Genomic DNA, 26,295 nt, shown 5'->3' with positions numbered 1-26,295 from the left:
GTCGAAAGGTCACGTGTGACGTATGCGAAACTACAGACCCAGTGTTTACAAAGCGAACTTGAGAAGAGAGAAGTGCAACGCAATCAAATACTCTTTAGCAACAAGGTACAACATAAAGTACAACGATGCCGGACAACTTTGAAGCTGGAGGAGCACATGAGATGGAGTTTTTCACCGTTTCCTAACTTTTTGAGCCGGATACACAGACGTTGAACTCTGTGAGAGAGAGAAAACTGCGACAGCCGCGGCGGCGACACAAGCCTCGGGCAGACCGCGTTCAAACGAGACGAGATGGTGGTGCAAGTGTGGAAAATGCCAGCCATTTCCAGCGGAGCAGGAATCTCAGTGCTGTCACGACTGGACCACATCTGTTCCACTGTTACAAACAATCGGCGAGTAAGGTGATGGGACTGCTTCAAGCATCCGCTGCGTTGCAGAGCACGGTGGACGCAGTAAGTAAAGTCGGGAACGCGCACTACAAGCCCTAGTGCTGGACGAGTTTCAGTGCTTAAAAGGTATGTAAAAATATATTTTTCTAAGAAAATGACCGAACGTTTCGGTAGACAAGACCCTTCTTCGTCGGCTGGGATTGTTTACAGCCATTTGAAGCTGCATTTAAACTGCATTTAAACGGCATTTTGAAGATTCAAAAATCGGGGCACCATTTAAGTCCATTATATGGAGAAATTTCCATAAATGTTTATCTCAAAAAACATAATTTCTTGACGACTGAAGAAAAAAAGACATAAATATCTTGGATGACAGGGGGGTGAGTAAATTATCTGTAAATTGTTGTTCTGAAAGTGGACTACTCCTTTAATAATTATATACATTTTTAAATTTGGCATGATGCTACTTTTATTTCTATTTCTATTTTAAAGGGATAGTTCACCTGTCGTGGCAAAAATCCAACGACTCTCATTGCATAAGAGACAAATTCACACTTAGAGTCTTTTTAAAGGTTTATTTCTTGCAAGAAAGGTCAGACAGTCATACAGAAACACAGGTTGCTGCCGAGTGTGACCAAGAAGGGAGGGTTTCCTCCACTTTTATATCTCTTCCCTAGTCTTCAAGGTTACATCTCCTAACAGCCAGTAATTTTCCACACATAGTAAGGAAACAGAGAAACACATTCTACTATATCATATTCCCAAGACTCAAATCTTTGTTTTGGGGCCCTGATACCTTTACTTCATGTCATCTTCAGAGCAGGTTTAGATAAAGCAGAAACTTACACAATGCATAAGCATATATGATAAGTAAAATTAATTTTTCTTCCACACACCCAAAAATGAAAATCTGATGTTTAACTGCTTACCCCCAGGGCATCCAAGATGAATTTGTTTCTTTAGTAGAACGCAAACAAAGATTTTTAACTTAAACCGTTGCAGTCTGTCAGTCATATAATGGAAGTCAATGGTTACCAAATTTTTAAGAGTAAAAAAATCACACACAAACAAAACCAAATTAAACCCTGAGGCTTGTGACAATACAATGAAGTCTTAAGACACAAAACAATCGGTCTGTGCAAAAAACTGAACAGTATAACATTATTTACCTCTGATCCACCAGAACGTTCAGCTGTATGGAGCACATTCACAACAAACAGGGAAACTTTCTGAACAAACAGAAAAAAGTCAGACTCCTATACTGACTTTCATGTGTGTCTCGTCACTTTCAGTATCTAAAAACCCTTTGTGTGACAAAACTACTGCATAATACACAGTCCTTCGTGAGCTTCACCCTAAATGTCCTACATGATTCCAATACTTTTGAAACTGTTACTTTTCGGTCAGACCAACCAATAATGATATAAATACTGTTCACTTTTTTGCACACAACAATCATTTTGTGTCTTAAGACCTCAATGTATCGTCACGAGCCTGGGGGTAAGCAGATAAACATAAAATATTAATTTTTGGGTGAACTATCCCTTTAAGATGTTTTCTTGTAGGCATTATAAATTTATTATAGTTTGTGTTTCTGGCGTATAACCAAAGGTAAATTAATGCTGTATACTGAGCAGCGGATGATGTGGAATCCATATACAAGATACATATCTGAGGAAAAAAAGCATTGTTGGTCGACGCCACTTAGCGTGCAGGTGCGAATTAGCAGAAGGCGAACAATCGGTTCAGGCTCGGTGTGAAAGCACCATTTGTCTGCACTTCACCTCACATTTTCGCTTTGCGCTCAGTGTGGAAAGGCCTTTACTCTTAGTATCTTTATATCAATATATGGTACAAGTTTATACTATATAAATCAATGCGAAAGGCATAGGTAAAATGTAATCTAAAGTGGTCTGATTATATTACCTAAAATGTGTAATGTAATGGATTACGTTACTAACTACAATTTTTGTCATGTAATTTGGTATCAGTAACGGATTGCAATTTGTAAGTAATCTACCCAGCTGTGGTTACCTGTTTATTAGAACAACTAGAAAAGTTTTGTGGGAAACATTGGAAATAATCATTGTTTTTGCAATACTGTTTGGTGCCTCAAAGGTCACAGAAATAATATAACAATCCTAATACCATGCTTATCTAATTATGCCTATGATTAAACAAGATTAATAAACACTGGAAAAGTATTGGTCATTACTAACTCATGATATCGAATGCATTAATATTTTTAACTAACTGAACCTTGCTGTAAAGAATTACCAAAACTACAGTTTTATGAAAACCTATAATGACTAATGGAAATGTGTTAATATAATCTGTAGCAAATTGCACAGCCGTTGCTGTTATGTTCAGAGATTATAAAAAAGCGCATATAGTGCCAGGCTCTGTGCAAGATAAATACCACAGGGATATCTTGAAGTGAACATCTCTCGTACATTCCTTCTCGTTTTTTACTATTGTGAAATGAAGACAGTACTTTTTGTTGTTTTTGACTACTTTCATCAACAGAAAACCAAGTGATTGGGAAACTGCTGCCATGTATCGAACATGAGGATGAGGTATGGTGTGGTTATAAACCACAGATGTTATCAGCAGCCTGACTTGCTCGCTGGGTTCTGCAGACTACCTGTGTTTTGATACTAAATCAAAGTTGCACAACCATGTAAGATTTGTTTTCAGTTAAACTAAATGCTTAAAGTGACTTCTTTTGGTCCTCCCAAAGCAGTTGGCAACATGTGTGCTTCCCGTGCCTGGGGTGTGTTACATTTATCCTCATGGTTTTGAAAAGGGATGTTGTTAAGCCCTGCAAAAGTACCTCAACATACTTGTTGGCATGTTAACTGGGTCAGCGCTGCAGAAATAAGAGCTTGTGGTTGTACGTGAGCTGTAATAACCAGAAAGAGAGGTAGGCTATTATCGCAGGTGTAGCCTGTTTCTTTGTCTGTTAATAATGAAAAAATGAGTATACTTTGACATTTAAGATTATAGTGAACATGACCACTGAAACTTTTAGTAGATTTTACCTGGAATTTCTCTGAATGTTGTGGCCGGGCGGGGAATAGCACGACAGAACAAGAGGTTTAGGTGAGCCCCGGAGGGTGCGTTTATTGACAATAGTGCAGAAGTGAAGGAGATAATACGGGGAAAGGGCGATGTGGCGTCTTCGGTGCTCGGTGTCTCGTGAATCCTCTGTCCCTTCGTGCTCTTTGGTGACTGTGGCCAGTGAGGGGTGAGTGCAGGAACGTGCGGTCACCCCGAGTGAAAGCGGTCCAGGCTGGGTGCGGCCCAATCGTCACGGCGAGTCTGTGAAAGGAACGATAGAGAGAGACGGTAAGCGTTTTAGCTCTTTGGAGAAGCTTCTCACCCTTCTGTCCTTTGGGGCTCGTTTATAAAGGAGATCTCGCCGTGATCGATTGGTCCGTGTTGAGCAGTTGCAGGTGTTCCTGATGAGTTGCCAGGGCGACGCTGATTGTTCCTCGGGACTCCCGCCACACTCCCCCCCCCAAGCGACGTCCTGGTTCTGGAGGAGAGAAGAAAAGGGGGAGACTGGGGGTGGGGGGGAAGTGACCCCTGACAGACCTGCGTATGCTGCCCAGGACCGAGAGAGCCCGTCTGCGTTGGTGTTGCTGGTGCCGGCTCGGTGGCGCACATCGAAGTGGAAGTCCTGGAGCGAAAGGAACCACCTTGTGACTCTGGCGTTCGTGTCTTTTGCTCGGGCCATCCACTGTAGGGGGGCGTGATCTGTAAAGAGAGTAAAATGTCGACCCAGTAAGTAATATTTTAGCTCCAGGACTGCCCACTTGATGGCGAGGGCTTCCTTTTCCACGGCCGCGTATTTCTTCTCGGCCTGGGACAGCTTACGGCTGATGTACATGACAGGATGCTCTTCTCCCTCCTGGACCTGGGAGAGCACGGCTCCCAACCCCGTGTCAGAGGCATCCGTCTGGAGCAAGAAGGGACAGCCGAAGTCTGGAGCTCTCAGGACGGGTTCCGTGGTCAAGGCTTCCTTAATGCGTGTAAAGGCCCGCTCCGCGTAATCATTCCAGTGGACCCGTTCTGGCTGTCCCTTCCTGGTCAGGTCCGTCAGGGGGGCAGCTATAGAGGAGAAACTGGGGATAAAACACCGGTAATAGCCCGCCAACCCCAAGAAGGCACGTACCTGGGTCTTGTTGGTGGGCCGGGGGGTGTCCAGGACGGCCTTTACTTTGTTTTCCTGTGGTCGTATGAGTCCTCTCCCGACCGTGAACCCCAGGTAGCGTGCTTCGTTGTAGGCTAGGTGACACTTGCGGGGGTTGGCGGTCAGTCCAGCCCGACGGAGCTCAGACAGCACCCTGCGGAGCCGCTCCAGGTGGTCCTCCCATGCCTCCGAGTGGATGACTACGTCGTCAAGGTACGCCGCCGCGTATGTCTGATGGGGGCGAAGGACGACATCCATGAGGCGTTGAAATGTTGCGGGTGCCCCGTGCAAGCCGAAGGGAAGGGTCCGGTATTGCCAGTGGCCAGACGGAGTGGAGAAGGCTGTTTTTGGTCGGGCTTCGGAAGAAAGGGGGACTTGCCAATAGCCCTTTGTCAGGTCGAGTGTTGTGATATACCGGGCCCTTCCCAGGCGCTCTAGGAGTTCGTCCACTCGGGGCATGGGGTAGCTGTCGAAGGCAGAGACTTCATTGAGGCGCCGGTAGTCATTACAGAAGCGCAGGGTGCCGTCTGGCTTCGGGACGAGGACGATCGGGCTGGACCAAGGGCTCCGGGATGGCTCAATTACCCCCAGTTTGAGCATTTTTTGGACCTCCTGCTCTATAGCCTGCCGGCGGGCCTCTGGGACTCGATAGGGCCGTTGCCGGACGACGACGCCTGGAGGAGTGTGGATGTCATGGGAGAGGACGTTAGTCTGGCCGGGGGTGTCGGAGAAGACGTCTTGGAACTGACCGACCAGGTGCCGCAGCTCCGTCTTCTGGGCGGCCGAGAGGTTAGGGTTGGCGTCCACAACCGCGGGCTCTTGGACGGCTAGGGCGGCCACTTGGTCTCGGTCCCCGACCCATTTCTTCAGCAAATTGACATGATATAGTTGTACAGCCTGCCTTCGGCCGGGCTGTCTTACCCTGTAGTTCACCGGGCCGACTCGTTCCTCCACTGTATAGGGTCCTTGCCACTGTGCCAGGAACTTGCAGGCTACGTTGGGGACCAAGACCATCACCTTGTCACCTGGGTGGAACTCCCGCGGTTGGGCCGCCCGGTTGTACAGACGTTGCTGGGCTTGCTGGGACTTCACCAGATGTTCCCGGACTAATGGCATGACGCGGTCGATTTTACTCCTCATATCTTGCACATGCTCAACGACGGTCCGGTAGACTGCCGGCTGCTGCTCCCAGGCCTCTCGGGCCACGTCGAGGAGGCCGCGGGGTTGTCGTCCAAAGAGGAGCTCAAATGGGGTGAACCCCGTGGACGCCTGGGGAACTTCTCGGACTCCGAACAGCACATAGGGGAGGAGGAGGTCCCAATCTTTCTTGTCCTCAGCAGCTACCTTCCGCAACATCTGCTTCAGGGTCTGATTGAACCTCTCGACGAGCCCGTCGGTCTGAGGGTGGTAGACTGATGTGCGGATTTGTCGTACCTTCAGCAGCCGGCAGAGGTCAGCCATTAGCCGGGACATGAAGGGCGTTCCCTGGTCGGTCAGTATCTCCGACGGTAGCCCCACCCGGCTACACAGCAGGAACAGTTCCCGGGCGATGGATTTCGCGTTGGCTTGGCGTAGCGGAACGGCCTCTGGATACCGGGTGGCGTAGTCTACAATGACGAGGATGTGCTCGTGGCCCCGGCCAGACCTCGGCAACGGCCCTACGATGTCCATCCCGATCCGCTCAAAGGGCACCCCAATGATGGGTAAAGGGATGAGTGGGCTGGGGGGAGGTTTCCGTGGGGATGTCCGTTGGCATGCTGGGCAGGCCTGGCAGAACCTCTTGACCTCTGCTTCGAGTCCCGGCCAGTGGAATCTATCACGGATACGTTGCACGGTATTCTGGGCGCCCAGGTGTCCAGCCATGGGGTGAGCATGCGCCAGCTCCAGGACTGTCTCCGTTTTCTCCTTGGGGACAACGAGAAGACGTTTTACCTCCCCCCGCCGCTCCGCGACACAGTACAGCAGACCGTTTTGCACGACGAAGTGTGGGAGAGGGTGAGGGGCCGGAAGGACGTCCTGGCCTTCAAGGACGCGTACTTGCCGCCAGCAGTGTTTCAGCCTGTCGTCTTCCTTCTGGGCTCTTCCAAAGTCTCCCCCACCCGTAACCTGCTGGAAAACATTATGGAAAAGGTTAGTATCACGGGCGGGGGACTCACCCTCTCTCCCACTGTCGGTTGTCAGCAGGCTGTGTGGGCTCTCAGACCCCCGCGACGGCTGGCGACGTAGGCGTCGGCGTGGACGGGCGGGCTGTGTGGTTTCGGCTAGGGCGGCCTCCAACCCCGGCCAGTCCCGTCCCAGTAGCAGCGGCACAGGTAGGTCCTTGAGGACGCCAACTTCCAGAGTCCAGGCTTTACGACCTTTGTGGAAGGTGAGAAGATTAGTAAATACCTGGCGGGTATCTCCGTGGACACAAGTAATGGGCATTACAGCTTTGGGACTAGGCCGGGGTTCCAGCGTGCCGGGCCTTGCTAGGGACACGGCACTTCCTGAGTCCAGTAAAGCTTGACAGGAGCGGCCTTGAATTTTCACCGTGGTCATCGGGGCTCCACGGGGGGTCCTGCGGTGAACCACACAGCCCGCCATCCAAGGCTTCACAGGCGGAGACGGTGGGTCCGTGGGCATCGGTTCGTCGCGGGGGCTGGACGGTCTGCGCACTGGTCGTGGGATGCCCTCTGGCGGCCGTCGCTCCTGGGGCACCCTCCGGGGAAAAGGCGGCGCTCGCTCCCCGGCCTCCCGATGATAGGCTGCGTCCGCCAGTTCGACCGCCTCGACGAGCTCTGCGATGGACTTTGGGCCCCGCATGCCGGCAGCCTGCCTCATCGAGCGCGGGAGCGCTCTCAGCATCCGGTCAACCACTACCCGCTCGGCGACTTGGGAGGGGGATGGCGAGTCCTCTAGCAGCCAGTGTTCGGCTAACCGCATCAGATCGGCGGCTTGGGTGCGTACTGGCAACCGCGCTTTGAATTCCCACTCATGGAAGCGCTGGGCGGCAGTGGTCGCTGATAGCCCTAAGCGGCCTAAAATTTCTCTTTTCAGTTCATTATAATTACTTTGAGAAGACGCAGGTAATGAAAAGTAAGCACGCTGAGCTTCCCCCGAAAGCAACGGTGCCAGTAACGCAGCCCAAGTACCTCTAGCCCAGCCCTCTGTACGAGCGACTGACTCAAACATTTTGAGGTAAGCCTCAATATCATCATCTGCGGTTAGCTTGGGTAAAAGCCGAGCAGCAGTGACGCGGGGATCAGGTAGGGGAATATGTTGAGCGGCTGGTAGTCGTAGTTCTGCTAAATAACCTTGAATTTGGCCGTGTTGTTCGGTCAAAAGCTCAAAACACTGTTGCTGGCGGACGCTAACCTCTGCCAGCTGTTTCACAATGTCCTCCATTCTGCCGGGGAGGAGCGCGCCTGAAAAACAGAAAAAACCGGAAGTGAGAGACGAGGCAAGATGGCGGTGTAAACAAAGAGTGTCTTGTTCGTCGGCTTCCCAGGCCCGTCACGTTGCCCGCATTCTCCACCACCTTGTGGCCGGGCGGGGAATAGCACGACAGAACAAGAGGTTTAGGTGAGCCCCGGAGGGTGCGTTTATTGACAATAGTGCAGAAGTGAAGGAGATAATACGGGGAAAGGGCGATGTGGCGTCTTCGGTGCTCGGTGTCTCGTGAATCCTCTGTCCCTTCGTGCTCTTTGGTGACTGTGGCCAGTGAGGGGTGAGTGCAGGAACGTGCGGTCACCCCGAGTGAAAGCGGTCCAGGCTGGGTGCGGCCCAATCGTCACGGCGAGTCTGTGAAAGGAACGATAGAGAGAGACGGTAAGCGTTTTAGCTCTTTGGAGAAGCTTCTCACCCTTCTGTCCTTTGGGGCTCGTTTATAAAGGAGATCTCGCCGTGATCGATTGGTCCGTGTTGAGCAGTTGCAGGTGTTCCTGATGAGTTGCCAGGGCGACGCTGATTGTTCCTCGGGACTCCCGCCACAATGTGTAAATGGCAAACAGCATTTACGTTATATAAGTTTAATAAAAACATGCATGTTATAGTAATTCAAACTAAAGGCAAGAAAAAAAAAAAACATTTAAAAAAAGGGAAAAAAGTTTTAAATTACCATTTCACTCTAAGAGAGACAGGATACCTTACCTAACCCCAATTGAGCTTAACCAATCAGGTTCAAGGGGGTGGGTTCCTTTTGAAGTAATTCAGCAAAAACGCTTACTAACTCAGTCACACCACTTTCCAATTCGAAGAGAGACAGACCATCAAACTTTTTGTGAGTATGAGACAATTATTGACTACTTTTGGATCTCAATTTATATTGCATATATGCAAAATACTGTGCTCTAAAAGTTTCCATAACAATAAATACATAAATACCTCATTTTACTGAACATTTTTAAACTTTTTTGTCATGTTAACAGTTTTGTCTGACAGATCAATATGACAGATCAAGCTCCAAAACAGACAATGCCAGTGAATGACAGCAACACAAACCAGACTTGCGATGTCTTCATCTACAAGGAGTCTGCTCGGATCATCTTTCCCATCTTCTACAGCCTGATTTTTGTCATCAGTGTGGCAGGTAACAGCCTGGTCCTCTGCATCACCTGTCAGAAGAAGCAAAAGATGAACTCCACCATGATATATCTGATCAACCTGGCCGTCTCCGACACCCTCTTCACCTTGGCTCTTCCCGGCAGGATCACCTACTACATCCGAGGCTTCGACTGGCCCTTTGGAGAATTCTTGTGCAGGCTGACCGCTATGATCTTCTACTGCAATACCTATGCCAGCATCGCCTTTATGACCTGCATCAGTGTAGATCGCTACTTGGCCATGCTGCACCGTCAGAGATGTCAAAGGCTGAGGAAAACCAAAGTCGTGCGAGGTATCTGCTTTCTCGTTTGGGTGTTGGTGCTTCTTGAGACATCTCCTCTGCTCTTCAAGAGCATCGTGGAAGACAGAACCACTCATCGAACGTGCATGGAGTTCTCTAATTTTGATAACCACAGGATGGCATACGTTCTTCTGTTCGCTTGCATCTTTGGGTTTTGCTTGCCACTGGGGCTCATCCTGAGTTGCTACAGTCGGGTCAGCTGCAAGCTTTACAAGACGGCCAAGGAAAACCCAGTGACCAGCAAGTCTGGGAGCAACAGCAGGGCCAAAAATATGATCCTGCTAATTCTGCTGAGCTTCGTGGTGTGTTTCAGTCCCTACCACATCAACATCATGCAGTTTGCACTGAGAAGGCTCTCCAATGAGCCCTCTTGTGAGGAGTTAAAGACTTTGAAAATGACCCTGCAGATAACCGTTGCCGTGATGAACTTTAACAGCTGCCTTGACCCTATTATTTACTTTTTTGCCATCAAAACATACAAGCATAGAGTCATGAGTCTTTTTAAGAGCTACATTTCCATTTCGGCATCCTCCAAGAGCATGCAGGACAACAGTAGTAGTAACACATGAGGGACAATATTATACGCAGAAAAATCTGATAGTGCAAACTGCAGAGGAAATGTCTGTGCACATGTGTGAAAATGCGGTTGGGTCGCTGTAGAGTACAGAGTTTCATACCTTATATTTCTGAGCAAATGTTTTACCATTTCTTAGCACTGATGTTATTTTGTTTTGGGATTTTTGTGTGAACCACATTTAGTGTGAATTTACGATATATCTGGCAAAATACGACCACTTTTTGTTGGCATTTAGCTTTTCTGTGGTCATTATGAATTTGTCGCTCATATGCATTTTTAACTGAATTGTTTGTGTAAGATATTTCTTTGAATGATCAACATGCTGTTGGATTCTCATTTTTTCACTTGGTCAGGTAGGCCTGCCATTGACGTCAATAGAAATTCAGAGACTTAAAAGTACACAATAAAAAAATGTATCATTTACTCACCCTCATGTTGTTCCAAACTCACACGAAAATTGTTCATCCTCAGATCACAAATGAACATATTCAAAAAAATGAATATCGATCCTTCTGAAGAGGCATGATTGGTTTGTCTGATAATCAGCCCAAATAAACATTAATATCTTCATTTGTTCTCAAAATAAATTACAGTCTTCTTGGAATGACATGATGGTGAGTAAATGATAACAGAACTTTCATTTTAGAGTGAACTAGCCCCTATAATTAATTAATTGGAAAAGTCCCACATAAAGGTCAAGGAGGCTAGAAGACCATTCTGAGTAAGAATGAACAATTATGTAGGTGTATGTAAATACCTATTGACATTTCTGTAAGCTGCTGTGTAAATACTGCTTTGCTTTAAAGACGCTCACGATGTGCATGTAAACATTTTGAGCAACCCCTACAACAGCATTTTCCATTTGGGAATTTAAAGCTTTTGTAAACTGTCATTTGTGCAAAACAACTTTTTTTTTTTTTACTTTCTTTGAATATCAATTAAAGAGGTTCATTTACATGTTCTCATGTTTTCTTTCACTTATCATCTTTAGCTGCCTACGCAACACGACAAGAAATGAGAAAAATGTTTCTGATGACCTAATTTGCCATTTAGTTATCAACCCCAAGGAATGCACAACAAGCCTCTGAGTGCCACAACAAGAAGTGATTTATCTATAACCAGAATCACATCACAGCATTTCTTAGAATGTCATGCCACTTGGTTCACTCTGACATATCAACTGAAACAGGGTTACTACGAAACGGTGATGACTTCACCATCACACTCTTCTGTGTGGGCAGCAAGGACCAAAATGCGCACACCAGCACGTGTTTGAAGGGAGCACGTGGGTGTTAAGCGTACACACATGGCAGCAGTGTTCTTTTTCCTGCTTAATTTCACCTGAGCTTCAGAACAGGATATCAACCTAACCACAGACACATGAAATGTCTTTTTTAGCTGTGACAGGTGGTTTGCTCGACTTTGTTGTGTATTCCATGAAGCTACATGTCTATAAAAAAATGCGGAGAATGTGGCAAGTATGCAGAAGCCTACAGAACACAAGGATGTAGGTGGCAAGCAATGTGGGTGGTAAAATTGTCTTTGTAGAGTATATGCAAAGAATATAATTAGAATTTAAATACACACTATCTAAAGCACTAAATGACATTTTGTCAACCTAACCACACACTAACACCCTTTATTTTCCTCAAATATGTGGTACAACACGCTCACGCCAACAAAAATTGTCAAATGAATACAATTTTTGCACCTCATTACATTAACTAGATCACATGAGTATTGATATTTATGATCATTGATATTTATTTATTTTCAATTTTACATTAATATTTTCCACCTTAATTCTTCTTTTTAGCTATTTGTCTGCCAACATCCTCTTCATCTGAGAAATGAGTAATAGTGGTTTGCTGCATTCACGCGTCCACCATAACGCCCTAATCCCCAGTCAGCGATTAGCGAAGGAAATAATTATCTGGGTTTTTTTGTGTTTTTTACGTCAGTCTTTTATTGTGGTATTATCTGTTTTCAGATAAGCCCGCCCCAGTTGGTATATAAAAATAAAACAAACTTTTCTTCTGACGTTTCTTGTGACATTTCCTGCCCTAGCTTTTCCAGAAGTTGTTGTTTACTTTTGATTTTACACATAAACAGGCATATTAGTTCACAATACTGCAAACAGTATAAAAGAAACGAATGCCTCAACCTCTTCTACTGAGAGAGGATCTTGGGGAGGTAATCCAAACAATCATCTTTTTTGATCGGTCGATTATTCTGACAATCAAGTAATATTTTTTTGTTGTAATATAACGTAAATATAGAGACCTAAGTGAACTAAAATACATACATAACAGCAATGAGGCAATAATAAGTAGTTTAAATAATGTATCAAAAGCAAGTAGTCAAATGGTTTCCATCAAACTGTAATGACAACAAATGACTGCAGAGGGCGCCAACAGCCTGACATTTTTACACTTTGCCTTTTCATCTAATCCTTGTGTAATTTGGACAAAACAACATTTCAAATGTCTAGGTAATCTTTAATATTTAGCCATTCTTAACGGCAGAACAGCTATAGTCACTGTAATTTCTTAAATATGTGGGCATCAAAACTCAAGAGCGAGGGTATAAACTTTTATTTTGAAATTGTGATGAACAGTTAGCTTACTGAGAAAAATATTGATGTATTCTCATGTGTTTATAAATTAGGTTTATAAATGATTGAAATCTGATTAAATGGGGAATGTTGCATTCCCAGATGAACATTATAATAAATCCAAACTTACAACAATATGCAGAGATGGGGGACGCTCCACACATGCAGAGTGTGCAGAGCAGCATTTACTGTGAACAGAGCTGCCCTGAGACGAGCCTACATAACCTACTCACATGTAAATAATTAAAGCACATATATAAAACCTGAATCGTATATATTTATTTCAATTAATCATAGCGTTTGTGAATTTAAAAATAGCATTATGCTTTATGATAACTTTTAAATGTTTTTAATATTGAATGTAATCTTGGAAAACAGACAAATAATGCGTTTCATAGATTCTCGTAGATGGAATGCGCCACTGGCAAAATGCAATTGGGTATTTTTCAAAATCGTGGACTCAAATTTAATCTTCAAAAATATGAATGGATATAGGTTTTGTTGTCTTAAAGGTACTGTATGTAAGAAATTTATTTCAGTTAATCATAAAATGGCCCTGACATGTCACTAGACATTAAGAAATCATGTTCATTTCAAATACTTATAACTGACAACAGTGGTAAGGCCAGGATATTGTCAATTAAAAGTGACAGTTGCAGCCCACAACTGATGTTATTGTTGTCATTTTGTGTTTTGGTCTGAGGCACCACCCTCCAAGTCAGTAGAGTTTCGTCATCCGGGTTGCCAGCTCTGTTCCAGCTGCAGCTATGAACGTATCGGATAAAACATGTATAACGTTACAAACCTAAAAGCCTCATTATGAATCCGAAATACGTCGTGACAAAGTCCGAAATAAAACAAGGATTTGTATAGGAGATGCCTTTGAAAGATGGAGACGGCTGAAAACGGAGAAGAATTTGAAGACAGACGCCAACGTTGCTAATTTTCTCCTGGACAGGTAAGATTCATCTATGTTTGGCTAACTTTGCTTCTGTACAGATTGGATTTTCCACGGTCGCCCAAGCTAAATGCATTCATAAAAAACTTTATATCGCACCCCTAGCAGGGTATGAAAACAATCTATGTTCGACTGAAATGTGGTATTACACCGTGTCTACACCGAACGCGACAGTTGTCGCACCGCAACAGCTAAAGTCTGTCCACACTGGACACGACAAAGCGACCATTGCAAATCATTTAAACTTTGTGTGAGCACGCCATAAATAGAATGCGGCAGCAGATTACTGACGGGGATTAGCCGTGACACGCCGCATCCAGTGTAGACAGAATAGGTTCTATTGTATTTTGTCGCGTCGCGCCACGCCGCTCGCGTCCGGTGTAGACATGGTGTTACAGTACATCTTTACGAAATATTTGGCTAATCGCCGTTAGTACATTTTTGCGATAAATAATTACTTCGCAAAACATCTCTCGTGAAGCATAAACATAATTAACAGAAGAAAAAAAATGACTGTGTAGGACACGTCACTTGCCATTAGAAGCTCCTTGTAGCAGCCTAGGTTCCTGCTGGATCCTGCAACTTAGCTGGCAACCTCAAGTCAGGGGGGAGAGGGAGGGGATACACCGTTCTACAGTATTTTGAAAGTGATTGCAGTACCAGTTTTGGCCACAATTCTTAATACGGTTCCTTTAATTTAGATTAATTGAGTTCAACATTTCCTTCAGTGATGACAGAAATACTCTCTGCTAAAAAAGCAACCAGCAACTCCACCTTTCAGTCTGGAAGTCATAGACCTTAGTCAGGGTAGTACCATACTTTGTTGACAGGAAAGAAAAGAAGGCCGTGAGGGACAGAAGTACAGTGTGTTCAATTGTAAAAAAAAAAAAAAAAAATCATAATAATAATAAAAAAAATTACCACTGTTAAACAAACAAAAATGTCCTTTCATTTTTATTCATGTAAAATTCAATATGGCATCTGTTCTGACCAAAGTCTATGGCACCTCAAAGATTGCATGCAGCCCCACACTGTTATATTCTTAAATCTCCTACCTGTTTTTGGTTTTGGTACAAAGTGTATTTGGTACAATGTGTATTTAGTTTTGTATTTTTGTATGCGTGCTGTGGGCATTTATGAAGAAGTTCTCAACTTCTGTCTCGTGTGAACAGGAAGCTGTGGCATCCTGGTTGGACACATCTATTGTGCACTTTTGAACCTACATGTTTAATATTCTTTGTGAAGAATTTATTATATATATATTGCATATGAAATAATTATATATACACATATATAAACATGCTGTAGTGGAAAAAAGGTTACTCTTATACAAATTTTAACATTGTGGTAAGGGCAATGCAAAAGGAATGTAATTCATAAGAAAAGCAACATACTTTAATCAAATGAATCATAAAGGACTTTGGATTGATGTTTTTATCAGGTGTTTGAACTCTCATTCTGATGGCACCCATTCACTGCAGAGGATCTATTGATAAGCTGGTTGTAATGTTAAATTTTTGAAAATCTCTTCTGATGAAGAAACAAAAAATCTCGGATGGCCCAAGGGTGAGTAAATCTTCAGCAAATTTTCATTTTTGGTGAACTACTCTATTAGCAATGTGGACACGGGGCACAACGGGCTAAAAAAAAAAAAAAAAGTATAATTCATAGACGGAGATAAGAAAAGCAACATCCTTTAATCAAATGAATCATACAAGTGCGGCTTACTACAGGGAGACCTGTGTTATCTGATGTGTGAAAGTGATTTGAGAAATTAAATATATTGAAAAGGGGAAATGCATTCTACTGCTAACATCCTGAAGCTATATGTGGCAACAATATAAAATTAGGTCACATAATGAATGAAGCAAGAAAAATGTAAGCAGTAAACTTAATCATGGGGTCTGTATAAACAATTATTCAAACTTTAAAACACCAACACATTTACACAAAATAATCAGGATATCAGTCATTTATTATCATGTTCCAATTTAAAATGGCCATGAAGTAGTTGTACTTTATTGGTGTTATTTATTGGTGCTGCTGCTCATATACAACCTAAAGGAGGCATATCTACAGACTAAAATGTCAAATTAAAGGAATAATTCACCTAAAAATGAAAATTAGCTGAAAATTGACTCACCCTAAGGTCATCCAAGATGCGGCTTCTCACTTAACAAGAAATTAAGGAGAATTACTGTGAAGTTTTTATTAGCTGTTGTTTGCTCATTCTGAAGGCACCCATTCACTGCAGAGGATTTAGTGATGTAATGCAAATATTTCTCCAAATCTGTTTAGATGAAGAAACAAGCTTGTCTACATCTTAGATGGCCTAAGGGTGAGCACATTTTCAGCATTTTTTATTTTTGGTGAACAATTCCTTTAAAGTCAGCCTTCATCCTATTGCCACCTTCTATTAGTCTAGTATGCTATACAGTCTCTGGTTAACTTTATAGTTTACTTCAGTTAGACCGCTATACAATGTTTATGATTTATAACAAAAAAAAAAGCCTTGAAATCATATCAAGACTGTCTTAGAATGAATTGATTTCCAATATTTCCATGTAGCTAAATGAATATACACACTAAATATGCATTTATAGGCTCATGCTATGTATAAAAACACTGAATTCTGCTAAATCCTAAAAAAAGAGCATTACTGCCATCTAGTGACTACACACAGCAAACTTTGGGTACCAATTATTTTGGCCAAAATCATGTTGAATTAATGTGGGGATGTTCAGATCAAATAACCGATAGAAATTGAAATATCACTGTTTTATTCTAAATAACAGATTTTTTTAATCCTCTTTTGTGAAATGTAAGCATTCCTATTAACAGGTACTGTTACTGATTTGCAATATCTTATTAATAAGCTACAAAAAAAAGTTACATCCTTGATTTGTTCTTAAATAGCTCTAAAGTAAAGGCTTTCAAATCAAAAAGTTCAATATCACTTACCAAATTACCACAATTAACAGTTTTTCATTACTTGATTAATCTGTCGCAGTATGTTCAAGGAAAGGGCAAAGCAAAATAACTTTTAATTTATTTGTATATTACGCTGTTCAATTCAAAGTATTTCTGAATTGCTTTTCACAATACATTTTATTCCAAAGTGACTATACATATCTTTACAACCCCTCAGTGAGCAAGCCAAAACAGAATGTGGCAAGGAGAACTATATTCAATATATTCAAGACCAAGAGAAGGTACCAAGACAAAAACAGCAAAAGTATGCTTTCTGAATTCAGACTCAAACTGGGGAAGCCCTCATCGAGGGGAAGGGAGATGGTACCTACTAGTCAGTTTGGCAGGAAGCAACCAAAACAAAATAACGTTAGTAGAAACACTCTGTTAAACAGTCATTTCCTGAATGTGTAAAACAAGATGATAAAAAAAACTCCCTGCCATGACAACTACAACAACCCATGGCAAACAACAGCAATGCTGCAAATCCATATCCAGAAAAATGTAACTCGTGACCACCTTGACCAAACTTTCATATAAGCGTGTTTCCCAAATATACAAAGCATTTCTAACAACGCGGCATAAACAAGCAACTTTATCTTGCAGGATATCTGTGGATGACGTCAAAAGTGCCAGTTCTCTGTTTCCACAAAATGGTACCTCAGTAGTGTCTGGATACTGTGATAAACATGTTTTTTTTTCTTTCTGTTTTTTGTTTTTTTGCCAGCTAACCCTACACCCAGTTGTGTGAAGTCAGCAAGAACATCCTTACCACAAGCTCTAACTTCCTGCTGGTGTGTTGCAATCTTATCTTTGCCACCATATGCACATGTATTGGATATAAATGGGCATATGCATATAATGTTTGATGTTTGCTATGTACAGCCAAACCAAAAATTATTCAGACACCAGATATAATTTTTGATTTTGAGTTTTTACTAGTGGATGCAGGACACTATAGTTAATTTATGTAAGCAAGGATAGCAAAATAAAGTAAACTGTGACATATTATACCCAAAAATTCTTCATACAGTGGACTACCAGTAAAACTGATAAAAGTTTGGCACCAAAAATTTCATTTGACCATGTTTTGTTACGTACCTTTCTATCAAAATTTTCAGACATTATCAAGGTGAATTTGTTCTGAAAAAAGGTAACCTTTTGAGTTCTTGTAATATTTTTTTTTTTACCATTTTCTAAACTACAGTAAATAAACTGATAAGGTGGCTTAATGAATTTTGGTTTGACTGTATGCATAGCCACGGGAACGTATTTTGAGCAGGGGGGGCTGAGAAAAAAAGTTTTGCCAAGAGCGAAGTTATAAGGAAAAAAAAAAAGTTGCTCTTTTGTTGTTTTTGATTGCTTCCATTGTCCTCTTTTGTAAGTGCCTTTTTACAAGGCCTTTTTATAGAAATAAAATAAATTTAGTTTAGTTGAACATGGGAGGCTACAGATCTGAAGGAGCGCCGCGCGACTGTTCCAAGCAGCTCTGGACAAGACAAGAATGATGCGAAATGACTGGTGGCGGATCCAAAAGCGCAAGAGAACTATTGATAATAAACTTTTCATTTCTTAGTTTAAAATAAATGAGCTGGTCTTTATCGTTGCTGTGTTTTCATTAAAAAATAACAGTGAACCACAAATTAAGCATTCGTCTTCTTTATTTTGTTAATGAGAGTTAGATGTTTGATAAATGCGAATTTTCCATTGTACTACTTTATGACTGGTCTGTTTTAATAATAATGAACCACAAACTACGTTTTAAAAGTGGAAATCCATTTTATTTGCGTTACAAATTTTATTAACAAAAAACTTAAGTTTTATTAATTCATATTTATAAAAATAATGTGTAACACGGAGTCAGAGACATTCGGATCCATCTGCAAGGCTTTATTTAGAATCGTCAACAGGCCTGAATAATCACCAGAAAACAGGAACAACGTAGGTAATCCGGGAAACAGTTCAATAGACAGGCAATGGTCGCAATGGCAGGAAGCAGGAATCGTCAACGGGGTACACAGTCCAGAGTCATACACAGATAATCCAACACAGAGATAAACGCTTAGAATTATGACCATTAGGAACGATAAGACTTCGCGAAGAACAAGAGAAAGTCCGCGCCTTATAAAGGCGATAACTGATGAGAGAATGAGCCACAGCTGTGATGGAAAAGTACTGGGTCCGTGAGGGAAAAGAGTCCGGGCGGAACTAATATTCGGGAGAAGGTTCCCGCTGTGTTCGGTCGGAAAGGGCCACAGAGGCGCTATTGGTGACAGAGCCCCTCCCCTGCGAGCGGCTCCCGACGTGAGCTCCTCCTCGGCGCCGAGGTCTTCCACGAGGTCGAGGAGCGGGTTTCTCCGGGTGTTCCCGGTGGAATGTAGCAGTAAGTTGGGGGTCGAGCATGTCCTTAGAGTTGACCCAAGACCGCTCCTCGGGGCCGTATCCCTCCCAGTCGACGAGATACTGGAGCACCCCGCCTCGGCGCCGAGAGTCCAAGATCAGGTTGATCTGATAAATGCTCTCGTCTGCGTCCATTAGGGGAGGAGTCTCTGCCGGAGCGGCCTCGTCCTGGTCCCCCTCTCCTCCCGGTTCCACAGCGGGCTTGAGCAAGGAAACATGAAAAGTGGGTGAGATACGGTAATGAGATGGGAGAGCTAAACGGAATGACACAGGAGTGATTTGTCTGAGGATTTTGAACGGACCCACGTACCTTGGACTAAGCTTTTTGCAGGGAAGCCGGAGTCTCAGGTCTCGGGTGGAGAGCCAGACCCACTGTCCGACTTGGTATGGGGGAGCAGCTCTCCGAAGGCGATTGGCTTGGCGGGTGATTCGTTGAACAGCCTGACGTAGGTTGGTGTGTGCTAGATCCCAAGTGGCCTCGCTCCTCCGTAGCCAGGTGTCCACTGTGGGGAGGTTAGTAGGTTCCCCGGACCACGGGAATAGTGGGGGTTGAAAGCCTAACACACATTGGAATGGTGCAAGTTGGGTGGAGGGTTTTCTGAGGGAATTCTGGGCGTATTCTGCCCATACGAGGTATTCGCTCCAGTCCTCCTGGTGAAGGTGACAGTAGGCTCGTAGGAAGCGGGAGAGTTCCTGGTTTAGCCTCTCCACTTGTCCATTGGATTGCGGGTGGTATCCTGACGTGAGGCTGACGTTTACGTTCAACTGAGACCAGAGGGACCTCCACACACGGGACGTGAATTGGGGTCCTCGATCCGAGACTATGTCTTCGGGCAAACCATAAAATCTGAAGACCTGATTGAGCAAGGCTTGAGCAGTCTCCCATGCTGTGGGAAGTTTAGGAAGCGGGATGAAGCGGCATGACTTAGAGAACCGGTCAATGATGGTGAGAATCACGGTGTTATGGTGAGAAGGTGGCAAGTCGGTCATGAAGTCGACGGCCAGATGGGACCATGGTCTCTCTGGGATGGGAAGGGGCTGGAGCAGACCGGCAGGGCGCTGTCGTAGGGATTTGGTTTGGTTGCAAGTGACACACTCCTTGACGAAGGTTAGAATTTGTTGAGACATGGAAGGCCACCAGAATTTATTGAGGACGAGTTCCCTGGTCGCCTGGACGCCGGGGTGGCCGGCACTGGGATTTTCGTGGATGAGTGTCAGTATTCGATGTCGTAGGGGAGCAGGGACGTAGGTCAGTCCCGGAGGGCAGTCCGGAGGAGTAGGATCCGTGGCCAAGGCCTCAGTGATCTCGGCCATGATGTCCCATTGCACGGGGGAGACGATCTGAGAGATGGGAATGATGGTGGCCGGAGAGGTGTCTGATTGAGATAAGTCGTATTGGCGGGAGAGGGCGTCCGCCTTACCATTCTTGGACCCGGGCCGATAGGTTATGGTGAAGAGAAACCTGGAGAAGAATAATGACCATCTGGCCTGACGAGCATTGAGACGTTTGGCGGTTCTCAAGTACTCCAAGTTCTTGTGGTCGGTTAGGATGAGGAAAGGTATGGTCGAGCCCTCCAACCAGTGTCTCCACTCCTCCAGGGCCGCTTTCATGGCCAACAATTCTCTGTCCCCAACATCATAGTTACGTTCCGCGGGATTGAGTTTGCGGGAGTAGTAAGCACACGGGTACAGTTTCTCTGGGGTTCCCTGGCGTTGGGACAGGATAGCTCCGATGCCTGTGCTGGAGGCGTCCACCTCCACGGTGAATTGACGTTGGGGGTCTGGGTGTTTCAGGATGGGAGCCGAGGTGAACCGAGTCTTCAGGTCCTGGAACGCTTTCTCGCAGAGCGGAGACCATGCCAGCTTGTGGGATCCACCTCCACTACGAGTGAGGGAAGTTAGGGGAGCTGCCACTTGACTGAAACCCCGGATGAATCTCCGATAGAAGTTGGCAAACCCCAGGAAACGTTGGAGGTCTTTGACGGTTTGAGGACGGGGCCAATGTAGCACGGCGGAAACCTTGCTATCATCCATCGTGACTCCCTCAGCAGAGATGATGTATCCGAGGAAGGAGACGGTGGAGAGGTGGAAGGCACACTTGGGAAGTTTGGCGTACAGCTGATTCTGGACTAGTCTCTGGAGCACTGCCCGTACGTGTTGGATGTGTTCCGATAGGGTGTCGGAGTAGATCAGTATGTCATCAATGTAGACTATGACACACTTGTTGAGCATGTCTCGGAACACGTCGTTGATAAGGGCCTGAAAGACAGAGGGACTGTTGGACAGACCGAAGGGCATGACCAAATATTCGTAGTGGCCAGTCGTTGTGGAGAAGGCCGTCTTCCACTCGTCCCCTGCCCGGATGCGAACGAGATTGTAGGCGCACCTCAGGTCGAGCTTGGTAAAGATGCGGGCAGTGCGGAGTTGTTCCAGGGCTGAGGGCACCAAGGGTAGGGGATAACGGTACTTGGTTGTGACTTCGTTGAGGGCTCGGTAATCAATGCAGGGACATAAGGATCCATCCCTCTTCTTTACAAAGAAGAAGCCCGCAGAGGTGGGTGAGGTGGATGGTCGGATGAACCCCTTGGCGAGTTCCTCGTCGATGTATTGCTGCATGCTTAGAGTTTCGGGTTGAGACAGGGGGTATACACGGCCCTTGGGGAGTGTGGCTCCAGGTAGGAGCTCGATGGCACAATCCGTGTCCCGATGAGGTGGCAGCTGGGTGGCCCGGGATTTGCTGAACGCCGATTGGAACTCCCAGTAAACCTCGGGGAGGCCCTGCGGGGGGTGACTTTCAGGTTGGGGAACTGGCACCACGTGATGGTTCCTCTGTGGGGTTTTGAGACACCGCTGGAGACAAGATTGGGACCACTGGGTGATGTCTCGATCCCTCCAGGAAATTTGTGGATCGTGGAGAGTGAGCCAGGGGTGGCCAAGAATAATGGCGTGGTGAGGTGATTGGGTGACGTGGAGCTGGATGGTTTCGGTGTGCAAGGAGCTGGTGATCAGTGTGATGGCCTCAGTGATGTGGTAGATCCTTCCAGCGCCTAGTGGTCTTCCATCCAGGGCTGCCACCACCATAGGAGGGTCACATGGAACAAGAGACAAGCGATGGCGATTAGCAAAGTCTTGGTCAATAAAGTTACCGGACTATCAAGCACACATCCAACAACAGAGAGGGTGACAATGAGGTGTGGCTTACCCGAGGGTCGGTGGTTCTTGGGGGACGAGCAGAACATTGTGCTCGGAAGTGACCAGATTGACCACAGTAGAGGCATAAACGATTTCTCCTCCTTCTCTCGCGCTCCTCATCCGAGAGGCGGGAAAATCCCACTTGCATGGGCTCTTCCTGGGTATGAACCGAAGACTGGGGTGAGGCGAGAGGGAATCGTGGTTGGCGACTCCTGCGAGAGCGGAGCAGATGGTCCAGTTTGATCGCCATCTCCATGTACTCCTCCAAAGTCTTGCTCTCATCCCGACAAGCGAGCTCGGCCTGCAGGTCCGTGCGAAGCCCTCGGCGGAACATGGCCTTCAGTGGTTTTCCTTCCCAGCCCGCCTGGGCTGCTAGCGTGCGAAAGGTGAGAGCATAATCCGCAGCGGTGGAAAATCCCTGACGAAGTTTTAGTAATTCCTCCTCAGCTTCCTTGCCATCCTCAGCGTGATCGAACACCTCCCGAAACTTGGTGAGAAAGTGCTGATACGAGGGGAAAACCATCTGTTGCCCCTCCCACAAGGCCGTTGCCCAGCTCAAGGCCTTGCCGGTGAGAAGGTTGCAAACGAAGGAAACCTTGCCATCCTCCGTCACAGAGCCTGGCGGCAGGGAGTTTACATAGATGGCACACTGCATGAGAAAGCCCTTGCACTTGCCTGGAGAGCCGTCATACTTTTCTGGAAGTGCCAGGTGTGGGGCGTGCACTCCCGTGGTGAAGACTGCGGGAGGCGGCACGGTGGAGGCTGAAGTGGAAGGATTCGATGCAGTGGGGCTTTGTGACGCCGCTTGAGTGAGTGACCGCATAGACCGCACCAGCTCCTCAGTCATGGTGGTCAGCCGATCCAATTGTTGGTGATGCACAGTCAACAGAGAGGCTTGCCGAGTCACTTCAGTCACCACTTGATCTAAAGCCGCTGGATCCTGAGGTGGCGAAGTCTTCTGTAACACGGAGTCAGAGACATTCGGATCCATCTGCAAGGCTTTATTTAGAATCGTCAACAGGCCTGAATAATCACCAGAAAACAGGAACAACGTAGGTAATCCGGGAAACAGTTCAATAGACAGGCAATGGTCGCAATGGCAGGAAGCAGGAATCGTCAACGGGGTACACAGTCCAGAGTCATACACAGATAATCCAACACAGAGATAAACGCTTAGAATTATGACCATTAGGAACGATAAGACTTCGCGAAGAACAAGAGAAAGTCCGCGCCTTATAAAGGCGATAACTGATGAGAGAATGAGCCACAGCTGTGATGGAAAAGTACTGGGTCCGTGAGGGAAAAGAGTCCGGGCGGAACTAATATTCGGGAGAAGGTTCCCGCTGTGTTCGGTCGGAAAGGGCCACAGAGGCGCTATTGGTGACATAATGAGCCACAAGGGGGAACATACAAAGACTTTTTTTTTTACACTAAGTCAGTTTATTAGGTTTTTTTTTTTTCAAGTTTTATTGAATCAACCTTAAGCATTAGTTTTGATCCACGAAAAGATAACGTATAAAAGATCATGAGAATGCGACATAGCTGCTGTTGACTTAAAAGTTTATGAGATCAAAAATTTGAAAGTATACTTACACAATCATAAGCTCCAGGTCTGCTTTCTTATCCGACTGATCTGCCAGCTCAAGGCTCATCTATTTTTATTTTGTTTGGAAATGTGTTTTTGCGCCATGTTGACTGGTGTATTTTTGATCTTCAATGACGGATGCGGTGACGTCACGCGAATTTGAATGGACATTCGAATTATTAAAATTAGTTTTAGTTCTTTTTTTGTTACGAATTTTATATTTATTTATTTTTAGCACCGCACCCCCATTTTTTCTTTAGCTCCGAGGCAGGGGGTGCTGCAGCACCCTCAGCACCCCTACTTCCCCCGGTATTGGCTGTATGTTATGCCATGTTATAGATATATGGTGCATTCAAGTCTCTTGGAAAGTTTGAGTCAGGAAGTCGTAATCATGATGTTAAAGACATAGTTCATCCGAAAAGGAAAATTCTGTGATCAATTAAAGGGACAGTTCACCCAAAATTGAAAATTACCCCAAGCTATCCTAGGTATTTATGATTTTCTTCTTCAGACGAATACAATCAGAGTTTTATATATATATATATATATATATATATATATATGTATGTATGTGTATATATATATGTATGTGTATATATATATATATATATATATATATATATATATATATATAAATGTCCTGGCTCTTCCAAGCTTTATAATGGCAGTGAATGAGTGTTGATATTTTGAAGCCCAAAAAAGTACATCCACTTATTATAAAAAGTACTCCACATGGCTCCAGGAGGTTAACAAAGGCCTTCTGAAGCAAATCGATGCATTTGTGTAAGAAAAATATAGCTAGTTTAATGAGAACCAAGTTTTGTTTACAGCAAAGGAAAACCAGTCTCCTCTTGGCTTTTATCAAAATTTTTCTTTATAAATCCTCTTTTTGTACTTCTAATTTCAGACCAGTGTTTTGTTTTGCTTTCTTCACTGCTTCTGCATTCATCACTGCATTCGCCTACGTTCTATGTCATCTTTTGGAACAGCAATCTCTCGTACACATGTATGACAGTTAGCGGAAGCTAGAGATTACCAGTGTTTCCCATACATTGATTTATTTGTGGCGGCCCAAAACAATATCAAAACTGACCACCACAAATAGTTTTTTCAAAAGATTTTGACTTCGCTGAATAAACATGAGAACTGCACATTTCAAAATCAAAACGCGGGGCTGGTGTTTTTATATTAGTGTGTATCTGAAATAGGCTTGCTGCGAAAGACGGTGATACCGGTGTGAAGCCGCAACACCGGTTTCATCACTTGCCCACCGTGGCACCGCCTGACACCATCGTTTTGATTTATTTATAGTAATAAAATTCATTTAGTTCCGTTAGAGAACAGAAAGTACTATTAAACGACAGTTGCAACAAATTTCATTTATCATGTGAGTAAATCGAGCTAACAAGAAGAGAGAGGTGATAAAGACAAGACGACAGCAGATTATTTAGTTCAGAAATGAAATGCAAAAGTGCCTGTTTGGCAATATTTTGGATTTTTTTAAATATCCAAACTTGACTTTTGCCATTTATCTAAAATGATAAGAAGTGTTTTTTTTTATTTGTTTCTTATCTAATTGGTTCCACAGTGTTTGCAGATTTTATTTATTTTATTTGACATGAAGGTGTATGCAGTGTCTCCAAGTTTTCTTATTTATTTTGCTAATAACAATCTACTTTTCTTATTTATTTGGTTCCATGTTAGCCTACTTTTTTCAGTTTTGTATAGGCTACCTTAAACTTTGTGTAAGTTATTTGTTATTTTATATTAGGCATTGCCTATAGCATGGTGTATTTTATTTGTTTTGTTAATAAAGCGTTCCAGGCAGGTTTTTGAGCCCGTAAGTCACAACTTCAAACCACGACTCACAACTTTGTAGCGTTCCAGGCAAGTCACACCAAACTGTGAGCTGGCTAGCTAAACTGTGAGCTGGCTAAGCTGCTTCTCTGTCTACCAGAAGAAAAATGCACTGGTACTTAATTATTTACAAAGCCATCCTGAGGTTGTTGCCTTCCTATCTCTGTTGTTTTATGCAAAAAATTACCAAGAAATATTTTCTTCGTTCGCAAAATTGTTATACTCTTTCTGTTCCTTTTACCCGAACTGAGCTAGGTAAGAAGTCTTTTATGTATGCAGCGCCGTTTGATTGGAATTTCCTCCAATCTAAATTAAAATTAGAAAATCTGCTGACTCTAGATCATTTTAAATCAGTTATCCGGCAAATGGAAGTTGATCTAACAATATGCAACTGCTTTTAAATGTTTTTTAGTCTGTTTGTGTGATGTTTATCTGTGATGTTATTGATTGTACTGCTGCACATTTTGGCCAGGACACTCCTGTAAAAGAGATTTTTAATCTCAGAGAGCTCTTTCTGGTTAAATAAAGGTTAAAAAAATGTATGTCTAATTTAGCTATGCTAAGAAATTGTACATTACATTATTTTTTTTAATAAAAGCATGATCGTTTGCATGGTCAAGTTCAGGTTTACCTACCTTAACCTTAACGTTAACTATGCCCAACATTTCCATGTAGC

At 44.3% G+C, this 26,295-nt stretch overlaps 2 protein-coding genes across 2 annotated transcripts; one reads left to right on the top strand and one right to left on the bottom strand.

The window, feature by feature from the left end:
- Positions 1–3,486: 3,486 nt before the first annotated feature.
- On the bottom strand, positions 3,487–8,545 carry LOC141341234 (uncharacterized). The gene is made up of 2 exons (XM_073846385.1): positions 8,202–8,545; positions 3,487–7,988 (listed from the first exon to the last, which is right to left on the bottom strand). The coding sequence occupies exon 2, from the start codon at positions 7,966–7,968 to the stop codon at positions 3,700–3,702; it is 4,269 nt and encodes a 1,422-aa protein (XP_073702486.1). The 5' UTR covers positions 7,969–7,988; positions 8,202–8,545; the 3' UTR covers positions 3,487–3,699.
- A 491-nt stretch (positions 8,546–9,036) lies between these two features.
- Positions 9,037–10,035, top strand: LOC141340350 (G-protein coupled receptor 183). Its single transcript, XM_073845281.1, has one exon. It carries the CDS (start codon positions 9,037–9,039, stop codon positions 10,033–10,035), a length of 999 nt encoding a protein of 332 aa, XP_073701382.1.
- Positions 10,036–26,295: the final 16,260 nt, after the last annotated feature.

This window comes from Garra rufa, chromosome 8 (assembly GCF_049309525.1).
Source record: "Garra rufa chromosome 8, GarRuf1.0, whole genome shotgun sequence".
Lineage (NCBI taxonomy): Eukaryota > Metazoa > Chordata > Actinopteri > Cypriniformes > Cyprinidae > Garra > Garra rufa.
The sequence above is the reverse complement of the archived record's forward strand: the minus strand, read 5'-3'. Positions and strand labels throughout refer to the sequence as shown.

Coding starts and splice junctions, on each gene's coding strand:
- LOC141341234 (XM_073846385.1), bottom strand. CDS start 7,968: ATGGAGGACATTGTGAAACAGCTGGCAGAGGTTAGCGTCCGCCAGCAA.
- LOC141340350 (XM_073845281.1), top strand. CDS start 9,037: ATGCCAGTGAATGACAGCAACACAAACCAGACTTGCGATGTCTTCATC.